At 47.4% G+C, this 19094-nt stretch overlaps 1 protein-coding gene across 1 annotated transcript in view; it reads left to right on the top strand.

The window, feature by feature from the left end:
* Positions 1-18778, top strand: part of IK (IK cytokine) — a 68712-nt gene extending 49934 nt beyond the window's left edge. Inside the window, exons 15-20 of the mRNA XM_033927219.1 lie at positions 3946-4026; positions 4663-4720; positions 8346-8434; positions 8588-8696; positions 10095-10129; positions 18635-18778. Coding sequence (XP_033783110.1) covers positions 3946-4026; positions 4663-4720; positions 8346-8434; positions 8588-8696; positions 10095-10129; positions 18635-18662 — 400 coding nt within the window. The 3' untranslated portion in view covers positions 18663-18778. The remainder of the gene's footprint in view (positions 1-3945; positions 4027-4662; positions 4721-8345; positions 8435-8587; positions 8697-10094; positions 10130-18634) is intronic.
* The last annotated feature ends 316 nt before the right edge of the window (positions 18779-19094 follow it).

The raw sequence follows: 19094 nt of genomic DNA, 5'->3' as shown, positions 1-19094 counted from the left end.
TTCACCCCCCCCCCCAATTGGTCTGGCACCCATCTTCTTCCCTCCGCTACCCCCATAGTCTGGCATCTCTGTCTTCTTCCCTTCCAGCGTCTTCTCCCCACTTTCTGTTACCTATTTCCCTTCAGCATCTTTTCTCACCTCTGTCTTCCCCATTTTTCTTCAGCGTCTTCTCCCCACTCTGTCTTCCCCAAACCCCATTTCCCTTCAGCGTCTTCTCCCCACTCTGTCTTCCCCAAACCCTATTTCCCTTCAGCGTCTTCTCCCACCTCTGTCTTCCCCATTTCCCTTCAGCGTCTTCTCCCACCTCTGTCTTCCCCATTTCCCTTCAGCGTCTTCTCCCACCTCTGTCTTCCCCAATCCCCATTTCCCTTCAGCGTCTTCCTCCCACTACCACCACCCTTCCCTCTCGCCACCTCACTGCCCTTCAGCATCTCTCGCATGGCCCAAGAATTTCCCTCCCTCCCCCTTACCTTCGCGGCACGTTAGTAACTTGCTGAAGCCGGCCGAGCATGCCTGCAGTCGCGTGTGTGTGGGCGGAAGCTTCTCCTCTGATGCAACTGGAAGTTGCGCCGCAAAGGTAAGGGGGAAGGAGGGAGATAGTTTCGGTAGGTAGGAAGGAGGGAGGGGGGCCACGTGCGATCAGTGACCGCGCGCATTTCTTCTTTTAACTGCAGGGACAAGGCCATTCACCACACCACGGGGCGATGGATGGCCTTGTCCCCGTGCCCGCAGTGAGCACTCCCCCCCCCCCATTTCGGCGGGTTATCCGTGGCTAGCCATAGGTAACAGCCACCGTATCATTCTCTAATGTCTGTGTCCATAGCATCTATCTACATTCTCTGTACCAGAATCGTATCGGTGTAGTCCAACTTTTTCTTCTTTACGTATGCATTTGTGTTTCACTATTTTTTTTTTAGTGTTTAGTGTTCTTCAATGCATTTCGGACCCTGCCTATGCAGAAACCCAAGATCAGACACTGCTAGGTGCACCTCATTCCCAGTTCTTTATCGTTCCTCCAGACCGGCACAGAAACGGATAGGTTTATGCTCCTCTGCCAGCAGGTGGAGACTGAGATACTGACTTTTGGCATCAGTACAAGTAGGCTTTGCAGTCCCTCTTACAATCAGTCTTCTTTAGCACTCTCCAGACCAGTAGAGGTTAATCTTTACGAGTGGGTATATATCCAATCGTGACCAGCAGGTGAAGACTGAAAACAAAACTGTGGAATAGTACATAAGAGATACCTTTCCCTATTCCTATCAGTCTTCTTTCAATCTTCTTTCAGGTATTGAGTGAGTTGTACCCATCTCCCTTGGTAGGGCTGTTGGAATTTGTTTAGGGGGTTTCTAGTCCCTGTTTTTGGCCGGACAGAGCTTGGGTGGGCTCTGTTTGGGGGTCCATCCAACCTCAGCAGTAAGCCTTGCCCCCTAAATCAAGCAAGGCATATTGCTTCGAGAGCCTGTGGAGTCTGTTCTGTTAAAAAAAAAAAAAATCCTGAGGTAGTGCCGGTCTGCAGGGTTGCTTCCCTGTCAATTTACTGTATTTTACTGTATTTTTGCACTAACCAGCACTTTTCTTCTAGCTAGGTCACGTATGGAGCAATTGAGCCCTTCTCCGGGGGAGTAGGACCCAATTTGGTCCAGACACGAGGCACTCGCAGCCGGCCTGAAAACGGCTGTTCGTGCCGGTGCAGTGGTGGAGCTCCGTCAGCAGAAGCTGCAGGCACCCAGAGCTGCCCGCCGATAGTGCTTCGTGAATCAGCTAGGAGCAGTGGGGAAGCCCGGTCTTCTTCCACCGCCCACGGAGGGATTCCCTTGACCGCCGACGGTCAGGGTAAAAAGGATTCCCTCTCAGCTGATTTTTTTAACTGATGCCAGCTTGCCTGCTTTAGGGCTGGGACTGTTCATGCTTCCCAGCAGCTACAGGCCATGGAGGGAGCATTTTTGGCGGGAACTTCGCCATTTTCTCAGTCTGGCCCCTCCATTTTGTCTGCAACCTCAGGTGACCTTCCCCCTGTATTGCTAACACAGGGGCAGGTTTCAGCAGGGACCCCTGCTGGGATAGGGAGTCCCTGGGGACCCCCGGGTTTTTTCCCCCTGATTTTGATTTTTTTTTCTTTGTGCAGAGCCTTTTTCAGGCAGTTGGGAGTCCCACGTGCGCCCGGGAGGTTTCAGGGAGTTGGGTTTCCTCCGCACCCCCTGTGGCTTTACTTCCCTCTTCTTTGGCGTTCCCTCCTCCTCCTCCCTTGTCCAGGCGCCCGTGGGTGACTTGGGATGAGGATTTGTGGTCTGAGGAGCATGTCAGCCTGGATGAAGACCTGGACCCTTTTGAGGATTTCCAGGACCCTCTCAAGGGGACGGCCGCTGGCGGCGGGTTGTCGGGTTTCCTGCCTTCCAGCGAAGAGGCGTCCGTGGTGCACCTTTTTCATAGGGATGAGCTACCGCACCTGATTCAACAGGTCTCGGTGCTGCGTTTTGAGGATGCGCCACCGGAGACTCTGCGTGTGGGGCACCCTCTGCTTAGGGGGATCCGTACTGTTTCCTGTTCTTTTCCTATGCATCAGGATATTCGGGATATTGTACTGGTGCAGTGGAAAACGCCGGAGGCGCCGTTTCGGTTGGCGTGTGCCATGGCTCGTTTATATCCCATCCCGGAGGGGGATCGAGCTACGTTAAAGTCGCCAGTGGTTGACTCGGTGGTCTTAGCGACTTCTAAGCGGCATACCGTGCCTGTTGAGGGCGGTTCGGCCTTACAGGATTCTGAGGAGCGTAAGTTGGAGGCCGTTCTTAAGCAGAATTTTCATGTTTCTGCTTTAGGGTTCCAGGCGGCTATTTGGGGGGTGCTGGTGGCTCGTGCCGTATTTCAGTGGGCTAAGCATGTCCTGGATGACTGGTCCTTGGTGGATCAGGAGGTGGTAAAGATTGAGATGGCTGCTTCGTTCCTCTGAAAAGCTCTTTGACTTGGTGCGGATCTCGGCTAAGTCTATGGCTTTTCGCATGGCGTACTTTGTGGATTTGCGCTTGGATGCCGCATCCAAAACTAAGCTTACTAAATTTCCCTTTCAGGGGTCTTTTTTTGTTTGGAGAGGACTTAGATAAGTTGCTTCAGATTCTGACAGTCTCTAAGGTGCCCCGCCTGCCTGAGGACCGTGCCCGCCTGGCCTCTCATGGTGACATTGCCCGTGGGCATCTGTGGGAGTTACGCAAGTATCGCCCTGGGCGTGGGACTGCTTCTTTCCAGGCATTCTTTTTTCTCTAACAATTTGATTTTTCAAATTTGCTTACCAATATATTAACAGGAGGATTATTAATATGACATTTCAAGCCAAAGGAAAACACAGGGTCATTTGCTTTTGTCATTTAAAATACTGAGCAATCTAAGACTGCATGGTGCCTTTATTGGGTAAATATCTCCATCTACTGATGGAAGGTCATAATCCACAGGTTTCTAGACTAGTCTGATGGGACTAAAGGAAACAATTAGCAAGTATGTTCTACCCTGAGGCTACTGTTCACAGTACTGTCTCTGAATTGCAACACTGGAGCAGAGCCTCAACCGGTCAGAACCTCATGTATTGTATGCAGGTAATGTTTATTAACAACTTAGAGACTTTTAAATGGATAAGTTAAAACACAGTAGTGTGAGTTCATTTTCACCCACTTTCTAGAGGGAATTAGGCTTCTGGAATTCCGATGTCCGTGTGTGTTTGTCCACAGTAACTTTTGTGTTTAATGTCCTATCCATCTCATGCTTTCTGTACTCCACTGCGTGTGAAGGAATCTTGACAGGGTTTTTTTTTATGAATCCTGTATCTGCATGAATGTAAGGCTCCATTAGTTCTGTGTGAACCTTCTTGTTTCTTGTTCTAGCACTACAAAGGTGAGGATATATTGACAACCTCAGTTATTTTAAGCCATTTATGCCTTTTTCTTTAACATTTGAAACTTTAAAGAAGCATGAAGACAAGAAGCAGCTGGGAGATTTCTTTGGAATGTCCAATAGCTATGCAGAGTGTTATCCTGCAACGTAAGGATCCAAAAGCAGTGAAGACTTTTACTTTTAGTACTCTAAATGTTTCAAGTTTTCGTAAATGTTTTTTTCTTCTGAGCACATTCTAGTACTACTATTTATTATTTATGAAGCACTACCAGACACATGCAGCTCTGTACACATGCAAGAGATGGTCTCTGCTTGAAGAGCTTACAATCTAATTAAGACACATAGGACAAAGATGGCATATACATGTTACTTAGGTGGTGAAAATATAAAGGACCACCAGCCAGTCAGGTTTTGGGGATAATCCTAATGAATATGTATGAGAAAGATTTGAATATAATGAAGGTGACCGGCATGCAAATCTGCCTCATGCATATTCATTAGGGCTATCCTGAAAACTTGAGTGGCTGGTGGTCCTCCAGGACAGAGTTGGGAACCACTGGACTAGAGTGCAAAGTACAAAGAAAAAGTTCAGTTATAGTAAAATACAAACTTCGAAGAGGTGGGATTATGTGGGATTTGCTAATCTGTTAGAATCTATGTGGCCTTGTTGGTATTACTTACTATTACTGATGGTTTCAGTAGTGCTGAAATACTTTTTTTTTACTATTATTGGGGTATGGGGCTCATTATTCTTTATTTTGACTTGGTCTTGGTCCTTTGCAGAATGGATGACATGGCTGTGGACAGTGATGAAGAAGTAGACTACAGTAAAATGGATCAGGTATTAAACATCATCTTTAGTACTAAATTTTGGCCCCACAATAAAAAAAATAGGGGTTGGATTAATGCTATTGTTTTGGAAAGTTATTTAATAATAATAATAATAATAATAATAATAATAACTTTATTTTTGTATACCGCCATACCCCGAAGAGTTCTAGGCGGTTCACATTATTTAGACAGAGATTACAAGTGGTTACATATCAAATTGATCATGGAGTAGTTTGACAGAGATTACGAGTGGTTACACAAATTGATCATAGAGTAGCAGACAGCAAGGAGAGAGTATTTACAAGTGATTACATATCAAAATGTTCATAGAGTTGCGAACAGCAAGGAGAGAAGTATTGGGAAGAGGAGGGAGAACAGGGGGGGCGAGGATCAGAAGGGGGGGGGAAGAGGATTGGAAGGGGCATTGAGGGTCTTGGTCTCGGAATAGGTGAGTTTTGAGTAATTTTCTGAAGTCGAGGTAGTTGTGGGCCTTGAGGACCATTTGGGCTAGCCAAGGGTTTAGTTTGGCGGCTTGGAAGGCGTAGGTTTTGTCTAGGAATTTTTTTGAGTGGCATAGTTTTAGGGAGGGGAAGGCGAAGAGTTGAATTTTACGGGCGTTCTTGTAGTTGTGGTTAAGGGTGAAGTGAGGGGTGATGTAGCTTGGGGATAAACCAAATAACGTTTTGTAGCAAAAACAGGCGAATTTGAATATGATTCTGGATTCTAGAGGGAGCCAGTGAAGTTTATGGTAGAAAGGGGTGATATGGTCCCATTTTTTCAGGCCAAATATGAGGCGGACTGCGGTGTTCTGGATCATCCTTAGTCTCCTGATGGTTTTCTTTGTGGAGCCTAAGTAGATGATGTTGCAGTAGTCCAGTATGCTGAGTATGGAGGATTGCACTAGGAGGCGGAATGAAGAGTCGTCAAAGTATTTTTTTATGGTGCGGAGTTTCCATAGAGTCGAAATACTTTTCCTGACTGTGATATCAGTGTGTTTCTCGAGGGATAGATGTTTGTCCAGTGTTACTCCCAGAACTTTTAAGGTTTGTTCAAGGGGGAATGTGGATCCTTTCACTTGAATAGTGGTGTCTTTGATTTTGTCATTGGGGGTTGCTAGGAAGAATTTTGTTTTGTCTGGGTTTAGTTTTAGTCTAAAGGTTAGCATCCAGAGTTCTATCTGACTAATTATGCTTGTGAGGGAGTTGAGGAGCTCTTGAGTGAAACTGGTTAGAGGGATGACTATGGTAATGTCGTCTGCGTATATAAAGAATTTTAGCTTGAGGCTTTGCAGGAGGTTTCCTAGGGAGGTGAGGTATATGTTGAACAGGGTGGGGGACAGGGGGGAGCCCTGTGGCACACCACAGGAGTTTTCCCATGGGTAGGAAAGAGAGTCGTTTTTGAAAACCCTGTAGGATCTGTTCCGTAGGAACCCATTGAACCAGTTAAGAACCTGGCCGGAGATGCCAATGTAGGCAAGGCAGTCTAGAAGAATGTCATGGTCGACTAGATCGAATGCACTGCTCAGGTCCAGTTGTATGATCAGGGCACTGGTTCCCCGACTGAAGAGTGTGTGTATATGGTCTAGGAGGGAGGCTATGATGGTTTCGGTGCTGTGGTTGGAGCGAAAGCCTGATTGGTTGTCATTTAGGATATCAAATTTATCTAGGTATGTGGTAAGTTCGGCGTTTACCACCCCTTCAGTCATTTTGGTGAATAGCGGGATACTAGCAATAGGTCTGTAGTTGGATGGGGAGCTAGATGGTTCTTTCTTGTTTTTTATGATAGGAGTTATTGAAATGTGGCCTTGTTCTGCTGGGAAACTGCCAGTGGTTAGTAATAGGTTAACCCATGCTAACATATTAGTCTTAAAATGGATTGGAGCAGTTTTCATAATGTTGGGGGGGCAGGTATCCAGTCTGCAGAAGGAGTTTGAATATTTGTTGAAATATGTGTTGAAGGTTGGCCAGTCGATATTTGTGAATTGATTCCAGCTTAGGTCTGTTCTGGAACCTGGGTCTAGTTTGGGCCTGTTTGAGTTGAGAAGGATTGGGAAGTCCCCGTGGGGGTTGGTTGGGGCAGGTATCGATGATCTTAATTTTTGTACCTTAGTGTTAAAGAAGTCTGCAAGGGTGTTCGCGGTTAGAGTGGGTTCGTTTACGCAGGTGTTGGCGAGGGTTTCGAGGTTGTAGAGGTCGTTGACCAGTTTGAAAAGGTTACTGCTGTTGTTTGAAACATTTCCAATTTTATGGGCATAGAATTTTTTTCGTTTGTTCTTGGTAAGGTTTTTGTAGTTTTTTAGTTTGAGTCTCCATGTAGTTCTGTGTTCTTGGGCTCCAGATTTAATCCATTGTCTTTCTGATCTTCTTAGGTCTCTTTTTGCCTGTAATAGCTCTGAATCAAACCATCCGTCCTGGATTGTCATTGTTTTTGTACAGTATGGATAAGGGGTTTCTTTTGTGAGCCTTTGATAACATAATAATATAGTATATGACAACAGATAAAGACCCGAATGGTCCATCTAGTCTGCCCAACCTGATATAATCTAAAAATTTGTTGGTTTTTTTTCTTCTTCTTAGCTATTTCTGGGCAAGAATCCAAAGCTCTGCCTGGTACTGTTTTTAGGTTCCAACTACTGAAGTCTCCGTCAAAGCTCACTCCAGTCCATCTACATCCTCCCAGCCATTGAAGCCCTCCCCAGCCCATCCTCCCCCAAACAGCCATATACAAACTCAGACCGTGCAAGTCTGTCCAATACTGGCCTTAGTTCTTCAGTATTTACTATTATTTTCTGATTCTAGATCCTCTGTGTTCATCCCTCGCTTTTTTGAACTCCGTCACCGTTTTCATCTCCACCACCTCTCTCGGGAGAGCATTCCAGGCATCCACCACCCTCTCCATAAAGAAGAATTTCCTTACATTGCTCTTGAGTCTACCACCCTCAACCTCAAATTATGCCCTCTGGTTTTACCATTTTCCTTTATCTGGGAAAGATTTTGTTCTACGTTAATACCTTTCAAGTATTTGAACGTCTGAATCATATCTCCCCTGTCCCTCCTTTCCTCTAAGGTATACATATTCAGGGCTTCCAGTCTCTCCTGATACTTCTTTTGGTGTAAACCTCCTATCATTTTCGTCGCCCTCCTGTGGACCGCTTGAAGCCTTTTTGTGTCCTTCGCCAGATACAGTTTCCTTGAAACTGTCATTATAGTTTCAGGACCATTTGTAAGTTCAGAAACATTTTATTGGCTCAAGAAAAAAAAATGTCAGAGCCTGTGTGGGCTCAGATAATGCATTTCCTTTAGATGTACAAAGATTCCAGGTTTTTCCAGGACTAGACAAATTCAGAAAACTTTCAGAGATCTTTGAGTCCCCTACAACCTCAATTTTACAGCCGTCTCTCTTCTATGAGAAACATTTTTAATATGCTCTGGCCCTCTTCTATTATAAGTCCTTCTCCGTTTAGGTGGGGAATAGCTGGGTTATGGTTCTGTTTTTTCAAAATTGTGAGCTTGTTTATTGCTTTATTATGCTGTACCTTTTTTTTTTGACGAGCTCAATAAATATATTTATTGATAAGTCCTTCTCCAAACTGACTTCTAATGGACCTCTGACGCACAGTTTTGTCTCTGTTTCAGGGTAACAAGAAGGGACCTTTGGGACGCTGGGACTTTGATACTCAGGAAGAGTACAGTGAATATATGAACAACAAAGAGGCTTTACCAAAGTGAGTGTGAATTTCAGACAGAATTATTGGATTCATATACTTCCAGTATTTTTTTCCTCCGAAATTGTAAACTGTATTTCTGTGGCTAGCTGTGCAGTTTTTAACAGAACTTTCAAAGAAGTATGATCTCCTCTGTCAACTCTTTCCATTCAGAGCTGCCTTCCAATATGGCATCAAGATGTCTGAAGGACGCAAAACACGCCGTTTTAAAGAGACGAATGAAAAAGCAGAGCTAGACCGACAGTGGAAAAAGATTAGTGCAGTAAGGACCACTTTTTCTTGGGGTTATTCCAGGCTTCACTTTGGGTTAAGGCCATTGCTAGAACTAAATTCATTCATGAGTATTTTCAGATTGGAAATACTGGTAGTCTGCATAGCTTTATTTAAACATATTTATATTATTATTATTTTTTCCCAATTTTTATTCATTTTTTCATCTTCCATCAAATATTATATCAATTAAAATTATATACATCACTTGACATTCTTATCTATTGTCATCTTAAAAACATAAATTAAACTCTTCCCCCACCCTCCCTTTCCACATTTATATTATTATTATTATTTTATTTTTTTTTAAATTCTTTATTCATTTTAAAACTTCCATCAAGTGTACAAAAATTTATAATAAATAAAATAAATCTAAGCACTTGTGCATCTTATCATTATATCTTATAATTAAAAATATAACCCTCCCCCTCCCACCCTCGAATCCCTCTACTTATTATATTTTCATATAATGGAAACCCACCCAACCCTAAATCTTACATAATTAATAGAAAAATATTAGAAAAATGGCATCAATCATGGCAAAAGGACATTAATGGCTCCCAAATTTTAATAAAATTTTTATAATTTCCATTCTGTACTGCTATTGATCTTTCCATTCTACATATTTGACATACTGAATTCCACCAAAACTTAAAATTGAGCCTACTATGATCTTTCCAATTATTAGTAATATGTTGGATGGCAACTCCAGTCAAAATCAATAAAAGTTTGTTATTACATATTGATATGACAACAGACAAAGACCCGAATGGTCCATCTAGTCTGCCCAACCTGATATAATCTAAAAATTTGTTGGTTTTTTTTTCTTCTTCTTAGCTATTTCTGGGCAAGAATCCAAAGCTCTGCCCGGTACTGTTCTTAGGGTCCAACTACTGAAGTCTCCGTCAAAGCTCACTCCAGTCCATCTACATCCTCCCAGCCATTGAAGCCCTCCCCAGCCCATCCTCCCCCAAACAGCCATATACAAACTCAGACCGTGCAAGTCTGTCCAATACTGGCCTTAGTTCTTCAGTATTTACTATTAAATATTATTATTAATAAACTTGCCCAAAATAATAGTAAACAAACATTCTGAGATCAAAATTATTCCCAAACTTAATGACAAAATTTCAGAATATAAAGATTCTGCATATTTTAATCTGTATGGAATGCATTTAATCCTTAACAAACTGTACATGTCTACATCATTTTAAAACAAACAGGAAGATTCCTTACATCTAAGGAACTCTAATGCCCTGTGTACTGAACAAATTTGGAATCATACTGAACATGGCATTTATATTGCAGTCCCCATAGAAGTAATTTCTGAGTATACTGAGCTATACTTTTGTGATTTGAATGCAAATTTAATTTCTGTATTTTTCTGTAGATAATTGAGAAAAGAAAGAAGCTGGAAGCCGATGGGTAAGTAAAATCTTTGTTCTTCCAAAGTAGGGAAGAAATTAATGGTGACAGACACTGAGAATCAGTAGAAACTTGATCTCTTTTGCAACAAATAATTGCAAAGAAAGTTTCTTTAGCACTCTCCAGACCAGTAGAGGTTAACTTTACGAATGGGTATATATCTAATCATGACCAGCAGGTGGAGACTGAAAACAAAACTTTGGGACAGTATATACTATCCTCCCTTCTCTATTTCCCTCAGTCTTCTTTCAGTCTCCAGCAGGTGTTGAGTGATCTGTACCCATCTCTCTTGGTAGGGCTGTTGGAATTTGTTTAGGGGTTTATTGTCCCTGTTTTTGGCCGGACGGAGCTTGGTCGGGCCCTGTTTGGGGGTCCGTCCGACCTCGGGGGTGTCAAACCCGGCGGGTCACGAGCGGGGTCCCTCCCCCCACTTCCTCCACCTCCCCACATTTTTTTAGAGGAGCCTCAGCAGTAAGCCTTGCCCCCTAAGTCAAGCAAGGCATATTGCTTCGAGAGCCTGTGGAGTCTGTTCTGTAAAAAAAAAAAAAATAAAAATAAAAAATCCTGAGGTAGTGCTGGTCTGAAGGGTTGTTTCCCTTTAAGAAAACTGTATTTTACTGTATTTTTTCATGTAACCAGCACTTTTTTATAGCTAGGTCGCGTCTGGAGCAATTGTGCCCTTCTCCGGGGGAGTAGGCCACAATTTTAGTCCAGCCGTGAGGCACTCGCGGCCGGCCTGAACTCGGCGGTTTGGGTCGGTGAGGTGGTGGAGCTCCGTCGGCAGCGGCTGCAGGCGCCCAGAGCTCCCCGCCGATGGTGCCTCGCGAGTCGGCTTGGAGCAGTGGGGAAGCCCGGTCTTCCACAACCGCCCACGGAGGGATTCCCCGAAGGATTCCCTCTCAGCTGATTTTTTGACAGCTGATGCCGACTTGCCTGTCTTAGCGGCTGAGACTGTTCAGTCTTCTCAGCCGCTACAGGCCATGGAGGGAGCATTTTTGGCGGGAACTTCGCCATTTTCTTTGTCTGGCCCCTCCATTTTGTCTGCAACCTCAGGTGACCTTCCCCCTGTATGGCGAACACAGGGGCAGGTTTCAGCATGGACCCCTGCTGGGGCAGGGAGTCCCTGGGGACCCCCAGGGGTTTTTTGCCCCCAATTTATTTTCTTTCTTTGTGCGGACTTTTGGGGGTCCCACGTGCGCCTGGGGGGTTTCGGGGGGGGTTTCCCTCCGCGCCCCCTATGGCTTTGCCTCCCTCTTTTCGTTTGGCGTCCCCTCTTCCTCCTCCCTCATCCAAGCGCCCGCGGGGGGGCTTGGATTGCGAATTGGTGGGCGGAGGAGCGTGTTGGCCTGGTTGAGGACCTGGCTGCTTTGGCGGGCTTCCAGGATCCTCTAGAGGGGACGCCTGTTGGCAGCGGGGCGGCGGGTTTCCCGTCTTCCAGAGCAGATGCGTCCGTGGTGCGCTTTTTTATTCAGAGGGATGAGCTTTTAGACCTGTGTAGCAGGTCTCCTTGGTGCTGCATTTTTGCAGTGGCGCCGCCGGAGACCCCGCGTATGGGGGCCCCTCTGCTTCAGGGGGTCTGTCCTGGTTCCCGCTCTTTTCCTGTGCGTCAGGATTTGCGGGATTTTGTGTTGGCGCAGTGGCCTATGGGCGCAGTTTCGTTTGGTGTGCGCCTTGGCTCTTGGGTATCCCGTCCCGGAGGGAGGTAGGGCTACCTTAATTTCGCCAATGGGGAACGCGGTGGTCTCGGCACTTCCTAAGCGGCATACCGTGCCTGTTATGGACGGTTCTGCTCTTAGGGTCTCGGAGGCGCGTGCGTTAGAGACTCTTCTTAAGTATGATTTTGATGTCTCTGCCTTTGGGGTCCAGGCGGCTGTTTGTGGGGAGCTAGTCGCTCGCGCCGTGTTTCGGTGGGCTGAGCGTGTCCTGGATCGGGAGTCTGATGACTGGTCTCTAGTGGATCAGGAGGTAGCGAAGATTGCGATGGCTGCCTCGTTCCTCTCAGATGCTCTTTATGACTTGGTGCGGATTTCGGCTAAGTCTATGGCATGGCCGCGCGGCGTATTTTGTGGCTGCGCGCTTGGGCGGCGGATTCTGCGTCCAAAGCTAAGTTTACTAAAGTTCCCTTTAGGGGGTCTTTTTGTTTGGAGAGGAATTAGATGAGTTGATTCAGACTCTGACGGACTCGAAGGTGCCCCGTCTGCCTGAGGACCGTGCCCGCCCTGCGTCTAGGTGTGGGGCTGCCCGGGGGCGTTTGCGGGAATTTCGCAAGTATCGCCCGGGGCGTGGGGCTGCTTCTTTCCCGGCTCAGGGTTTTTCCCGGGGTCGGTTCTTCCAGCGCATGCAGCCCTTTCGGGGGGCCCGTCGGGGGGGCAGGGAATCCCTCCGCCGGTTCCCCCGCTTCCCGTCCTGCGCAATGACTCCTTGCCGGCGCCCCCTTTGCTTCCGGTGGGGGCCCGGCTGCGCAAATTTTTCCCCAAATGGGCCGAGATCGCGTCCGATCAGTGGGTCCTTGAGGTGGTGCGGGACGGTTACGCTCTGGAGTTTACCCGCTCTCTGCCGGACCTTTTCCTCGCTTCTCCATGTCAGACTCCATGGAAGACGCAGGCTTTTCGTCAGACCCTTCAGCGTTTGCTAGATCTCGAGGCAGTGGTGCCGGTGTCCCCTACGGAGTGGGGCACCGGCAGGTACTCCATTTACTTTGTGGTGGCCATAAAGGAGGGGACCTTTCGGCCCATCCTGGATTTGAAAGGGGTCAACAGAGCTCTCAAGATTCCGTCTTTCCGCATGGAAACGCTGCGGTCGGTCATTCTGGCGGTTCAGCCGGGGGAGTTTCTTACGTCTCTCGATCTGACGGAGGCCTACTTGCAGGTTCCAATTCGGGCCTCTCATCAGCACTTCCTTCGCTTTGCGATCTTGGGGCGGCACTTTCAGTTCTGTGCGCTTCCCTTTGGTCTGGCCACGGCTCCTCGGACGTTCACCACGGTAATGGTGGTCGTCGCGGCAGCCTTGCGGTCGGTGGGCATCCTGGTTCACCCCTACCTGGACGACTGGTTGATTCGGGCAAAGTCGTTGCAGGAGAGCTCCCGGGTTACGGCTCGGGTGGTGGAGTTTCTCCGGTCGCTGGGCTGGGTGGTCAACCTTTCCAAGAGTCGGTTGGTCCCGGCTCAGCGTCTGGAGTGCCTTGGGGTTATGTTCGACATCTCCTTGGGGAAGGTCTTCCTTCCAGAGGCCCGGGTGAGCAAATTGCAATCTCAGATTCGCCTGCTTTTGGCGTCCCGGGGTCCTCGGGCGCGAGATTTCCTCCAAGTCCTGGGGTCAATGGCGGCGTCCCTGGACGTGGTGAGGTGGGCGCGGGCCCACATGCGTCCTCTTCAGTATGCTCTGCTCCGGAGGTGGTCTCCCCGGAGGCAAGATTTGGATGTTCCGGTTCCCCTGCGAGGCTTGGCGCGCTGCAGTCTGCGCTGGTGGCTCCGGACCCCTCACCTGGTTCAGGGGGTGGGTCTGGATCTCCCGCAGTGGACGGTGCTCCTTACGGATGCGAGTCTCCTCGGTTGGGGGGCTCAGTTTATGGGCCACTCAGCTCGGGGCACCTGGTCCGCGGAGGAGGCCTCCTGGTCGATCAACGAGTTGGAGACCAGAGCGGTCAGGCTGGCGCTGTTAGCTTTCCACTCCCTTTTGCTGGGCAAGTCGGTCAGAGTCCTGTCGGACAATGCCACGGCGGTGGCTTATGTCAATCGTCAGGGGGGCACCAAGAGCACTCCTGTGGCGCAGGAGGCGGCTCGGCTCATGGTTTGGGCGGAGTCCCATCTTCTGGACCTCTCGGCTTCTCATATAGCCGGGGTAGAAAATGTTCAGGCAGACTTCCTCAGTCGTCACTTCCTGGATCCAGGAGAGTGGTTTCTCGGCGCCGGAGCGTTTCGGTTGATAGTGCAAGATTGGGGGCAGCCCCTGATGGACCTGATGGCCACGAGTGGCAACGCCAAAGTGCCCCGCTTCTTCAGTCGTCGCAGGGAAGGGCTGGCCGAGGGTCTGGATGCTCTGGTCCAGCCGTGGCCAACGGAGGGGCTGTTGTATGTGTTCCCTCCTTGGCCGCTGGTGGGCAGAGTGCTTCTTCGCATTGTTCACCATCCGGGTTTGGTGGTGCTGGTGGCTCCGGATTGGCCTCGACGTCCGTGGTATGCGGATCTGGTGAGGCACCTGGTGGCGGTTCCTCTTCCTCTGCCTCTCTCGGACGACCTTCTGATGCAGGGTCCCATTCCCTTGTTCGACCCGTCTCTCTTCTGTCTTACGGCGTGGCTCTTGAAAGGGGTCGCCTTAGCAAGAAGGGATATTCAGACAAGGTGATCGCTACACTGTTGGGGTCCCGGAGGCTTTCTACCTCTCGGGCTTATGTGCGGGTTTGGCGTCTCTTTGAGGAATGGTGTCGGGCGCGGGGAGTGACCTCTTTTCGCGCTTCTCTGCCTAACATTCTAGAGTTCTTGCAGGATGGCCTGGATAGAGGCCTGGCTTGGTCTTCTCTCCGGGTTCATCTTGCGGCCCTGTCGACCTTTCGAGGGTTGGTGTCAGGTCAGCGTTTATCGGCTCTTCCTGATGTGATTCGGTTTCTGCGGGCGGCCAAGTTGCTTAGGCCTCCCCTACGGCCCTCGGTTCCCTCTTGGGATCTTAATCTGGTTCTCTCTGTTTTGGTGCGCCCGCCTTTCGAGCCCTTGGACGACTGTTCTTTGAAGGACCTTACTTTGAAGGCAGTCTTTTTGGTGGCCATTACTTCTGCTAGGCGTATTTCTGAGCTGCAGGCTTTCTCTTGTAGGGCTCCCTTCTTGGAGTTGTCTAGGGAGCGGGTCGTCTTGCGGCCTGTTCCTTCCTTTCTGCCGAAGGTTGTTTCTCCTTTTCATGTCAATCAATCGGTGGTTCTCCCGGTCTTGGGTGGTCGGGAGGGCTCTTCTGAGCAACGGCAGCTGCGCAAGTTGGATGTCGGTCGGGTCCTTCGCTCTGATGTGCAGCGGACCCAGGAATTCCGGAAGTCCGATCATCTCTTTGTCCTCCTGGCTGGTCCTCGTCGGGGAGCTGGCGCTTCTAAGGCTACTATTGCGCGCTGGATCAAGGAGACGATTGCTTCCGCTTATCTTCTGAAACAGCAGCCTGTTCCGGAGTTTCTCAAGGCTCATTCCACTCGGGGTCAGGCGGCTTCTTGGGCTGAGTCGTCGCTCGTGCCTCCGGTGGATATTTGTAAGGCTGCGGTTTGGTCCTCCTTGTATTCTTTTGTTAGACATTATCGGGTAGATGTTCAGGCGCGTCGGGACGCGGTGTTCGGTGAGCGTGTTCTGGTATCGGCCCTTCGGGGGTCCCGCCCGTGAGAGGGACTGCTTTGGTACGTCCCATTCGTAAAGTTAACCTCTACTGGTCTGGAGAGTGCTAAAGAAGGAGAAATTAGGTTCTTACCTGCTAATTTACTTTCTTTTAGCTTCTCCAGACCAGTAGAGGTCCCCACCCTGTCTGTTGTTGTTGTTGTTGTTGGGGCTGTTTTCGCGGGCAGTTTTTGTTTTTTGCTGCGGGTTCTAGTATTTTTCTAGGGCCGGGGAGAATTAAAGAACAGCGGCTGTGGCTCGGCTGGCTTAGCTGGCGAGCTGTGGGGACATTTTCCTTCGGGTATTTCTCCTCTGCATTTTCCAACAGCATTTGGGTATGTTATTTGTTACTCCTGTTCGGAGTATTGTTTTCTTCCTGTTTTCCAGTTCTTGGTTCTGCTTGGCTATTCGGCAGACTGAGGGAAATAGAGAAGGGAGGATAGTATATACTGTCCCAAAGTTTTGTTTTCAGTCTCCACCTGCTGGTCATGATTAGATATATACCCATTCGTAAAGTTAACCTCTACTGGTCTGGAGAAGCTAAAAGAAAGTAAATTAGCAGGTAAGAACCTAATTTCTCCATTTCTTAAATGGGTCTTTCATTAACTATTTCCTCCTTTCTCCTATCAACTGTGAACTTCCAGGAAGTGAAAGTGTATAAGTCAGCAAAAGCTTCAGTCATGTTCTGGGAGGTTTCTAGCTTTTCACTGTACTCTGTGTATAAGAAGCCCTTGCCAATGACCAGAAGTTGTTAACCATTTGACAGCTGTTCCTTTGTGCATGTGAAATGAGTTAGCTACCACAGCCCATTCTTCAGCCAACAAATGCACAAGGAGAAACATTCACTATTATAATTAACTAGTATTTTAGCCCGTTACATTAACAGGTGCTAGAATATATGTCTGTCTGTCTTTATTTCTGTCTCTCTCTTTCCCTCCCGCTGTCTTTCTTTCTGTCTGTCTCTCTCCCTGGCCCCCTTTGTCTGTCTGTCTGTCTTTCTGTGTCTCTCCCTGCCCCTGCTCCTTTCTTTCTGTCTCCCTTCCTCCCGCTGTCTGTCTTTCTTTCTATCTATCTATCTATCTGTCTCTCTCCCTGCCTCCTATGCAGCAGCATTTCTCTCCCCCCACTTCCCTGTGCAGCAGCCATAGCAGCATTCCCTCCCCCTCCTTTTCCCTCCCCCCACACCACTTCCCTGTGCAGCAGCAGCGTTTCCCCTACCTCTCCTTTCACTTCCCGCGGTCTGGCCGGCTCCCTTACTGCCCTCTCCCTTCCCTTCCCGCGGTCCCGACAAACCTGCCAATTCCAGCAGCGTGTGCTCTACACACGCTGCTTTGGGGCCTTCTACTGTCCTGATTTACTCTGGCACATCCCTGATGACATCATTAGAGACGCGGCAGAGCAAATCAGGGCAGTAGAAGGCCCCGAAGCAGCGTGTGTAGAGTGCTGCACATGCTGCTGGAATCGGCAGGTTTGTAGTCGGGACCTTGGGAAGGGAAGGGGGGGGAGTAAAGGAGCCGGTCAGATGTAAGCTTTAGGTTTCTTCCCCCGTTATCAAGTCACTGTTAATATTCATATGCCATCTCTCTGTCTCGCAGAGGCTTGCCGTCTCCGGCCAGACAAAGTTCATTTTTTAGTTCAAAGCCGATGCTGCGTCTCCTCTCTCAATCCCCGCCAGAGTCGAAAGTCTTCTCCGACTCTGGTGAGGTTCGAAAGAGGAGCCGCGGCGGGGGCTTTGAACAAAAAAATGAACTATGTCTGGCCGGAGCCGGCAAGCCTACTGCGAGACAGAGAGGTGATTTATTAATGTGATAAGATAAATTTGTTTTATTATAATCTGCTTAGATTTAAGCAGAATTAAAAAAAATTAAAAAAGTAGGTGTATTGCCTTGTGCTTGCTACTGCTGGTCCCAGAAAAGGAAGTGACATCAAGCTCTGATATCACTTCCTGTTTCTGAGAAAGATGGAACCATACTAGATGATGGATGGAGGGGAGGACTGGAGCCATACTGGATGGTTGAGGTGCGGGGGAGAGACAGGGCTACTATGCTGGATGATGATAGTGGGGAGAGATGGGGCCAAATTGGATGAAGGAGAATAGATACCCCTGATGGTGTGAACAACATGAGGAAGGACCTAGCAAAGCTTGAAGAATGGTCTGTAATTTGGCTGCTAAGATTTAATACTAAGAAATACAAGGTCTTGCATTTGGGCAAAAACCTGAGGGAATGGTACAGTTAAGGGGGTGAAGAACTTTTGTGTACAAAAGAAGAGCGGAACTTGGGTGTGATAGTATGTGATGATCTAAAGATTGAAAAGGCAATACTGAAAGCTAGAAGGATGCTTAGGGAGAGGTATGGCCAGTAGAGAAATGGAGGTATGGATGCTCCTGTGTAAGACTTTGATAAGATCTCATTTAGAATACTGTGTACAATTCTGGAGATATAAACAGGATGGAGTCGATCCAGAAGAAGGCTACTAAAATGGTCTGTGGTCTTCGTCATAAAGCATATGGGGACAGACTTAATGATCTTAATAGGTATATTTTGGAGGAAAGGTGGGAGAGGTGAGATATGATAGAGACGTTTAAATACCTATGTGGCATAAATGCACATGAGGCGAATCTCTTTCATTGGAGCAGCCCTCTGGAATGAAAGGGCATAAATTGAAGTTAAGAGGTGATAAGCTCAGAAGTAATCTAAGGAAAATCTTTTTAACATAAAGGGAGGTAGATGCATGAAATAGTCTCCCAGTAGAGGTGGTGAAGACAAAGACTGTATCTGTATTCAAGAAAGCATGGGACAGGCACATGGGATATCTTAGGGATAGGAGGAGATAGTGGATGCTGTGGATGGGCAGACTGAATGGGCCATTTGGCCTTTATCTTCCTTTAAATCTCTATGAAAGAAAGGAAAAGGAGCAACTTTGGAAGGTGAGGGGTGAGAGAGAGAGAAAGGGTGATACTATAAATGATTGTTTTCAGCTTTAAATGATTATGATGATAAATGATACTATAAATGATTAATTGCACAATTAATTGTTTAATCGTTATTTTCCTCCTTTCTAGAGTATTCTGATGCACGTACTCAAGATAACGTGCATCAGGACACGTATGTAAAAATATTAAGTGATTTTAAACCACTTTTATCTCTCTCTGTTCCAGGGTGGAAGTGAAGAGGCCAAAATACTGAAGTAACAGAAATGAACTCCCACCTTGAATGCCTGACTTTTCTACTCTGCACATTTCTACTCTGTTTGTATAGACTTATTTTCAATATGAAGATTAAAAGCATATTTCTTGACAATATTTGGCCTAGTACTGTGTTGGAAAAAGACAAGGTTGGACATTTAAGTTAGGCTTGTATGGATTACCTGTTGCTGAAGAGGGTTTTACATTTTGACAGCCTTGAAGAATACTGAAACCTGAATGGAAACAGAGTGCTGTAACATTTTGTAAATCTTATATTCTGATTAATTTCTTTCTAGGCTTCTGTTTTCATTGTTGCAGACTGTAAATGTTGCTTCTTAATTTCATCCTTGTACCAGTAAACATGTAGACCTTTTGCAGTGTACTGTCCTTATGAACCACTGCAGTTTTAGATCTCTATGGCTGTCTGTCTTTT

This window comes from Geotrypetes seraphini, chromosome 18, assembly GCF_902459505.1.
Source record: "Geotrypetes seraphini chromosome 18, aGeoSer1.1, whole genome shotgun sequence".
Taxonomy (NCBI): Eukaryota; Metazoa; Chordata; class Amphibia; order Gymnophiona; family Dermophiidae; genus Geotrypetes; species Geotrypetes seraphini.
This window is presented reverse-complemented; position numbering and strand designations above follow the sequence as displayed.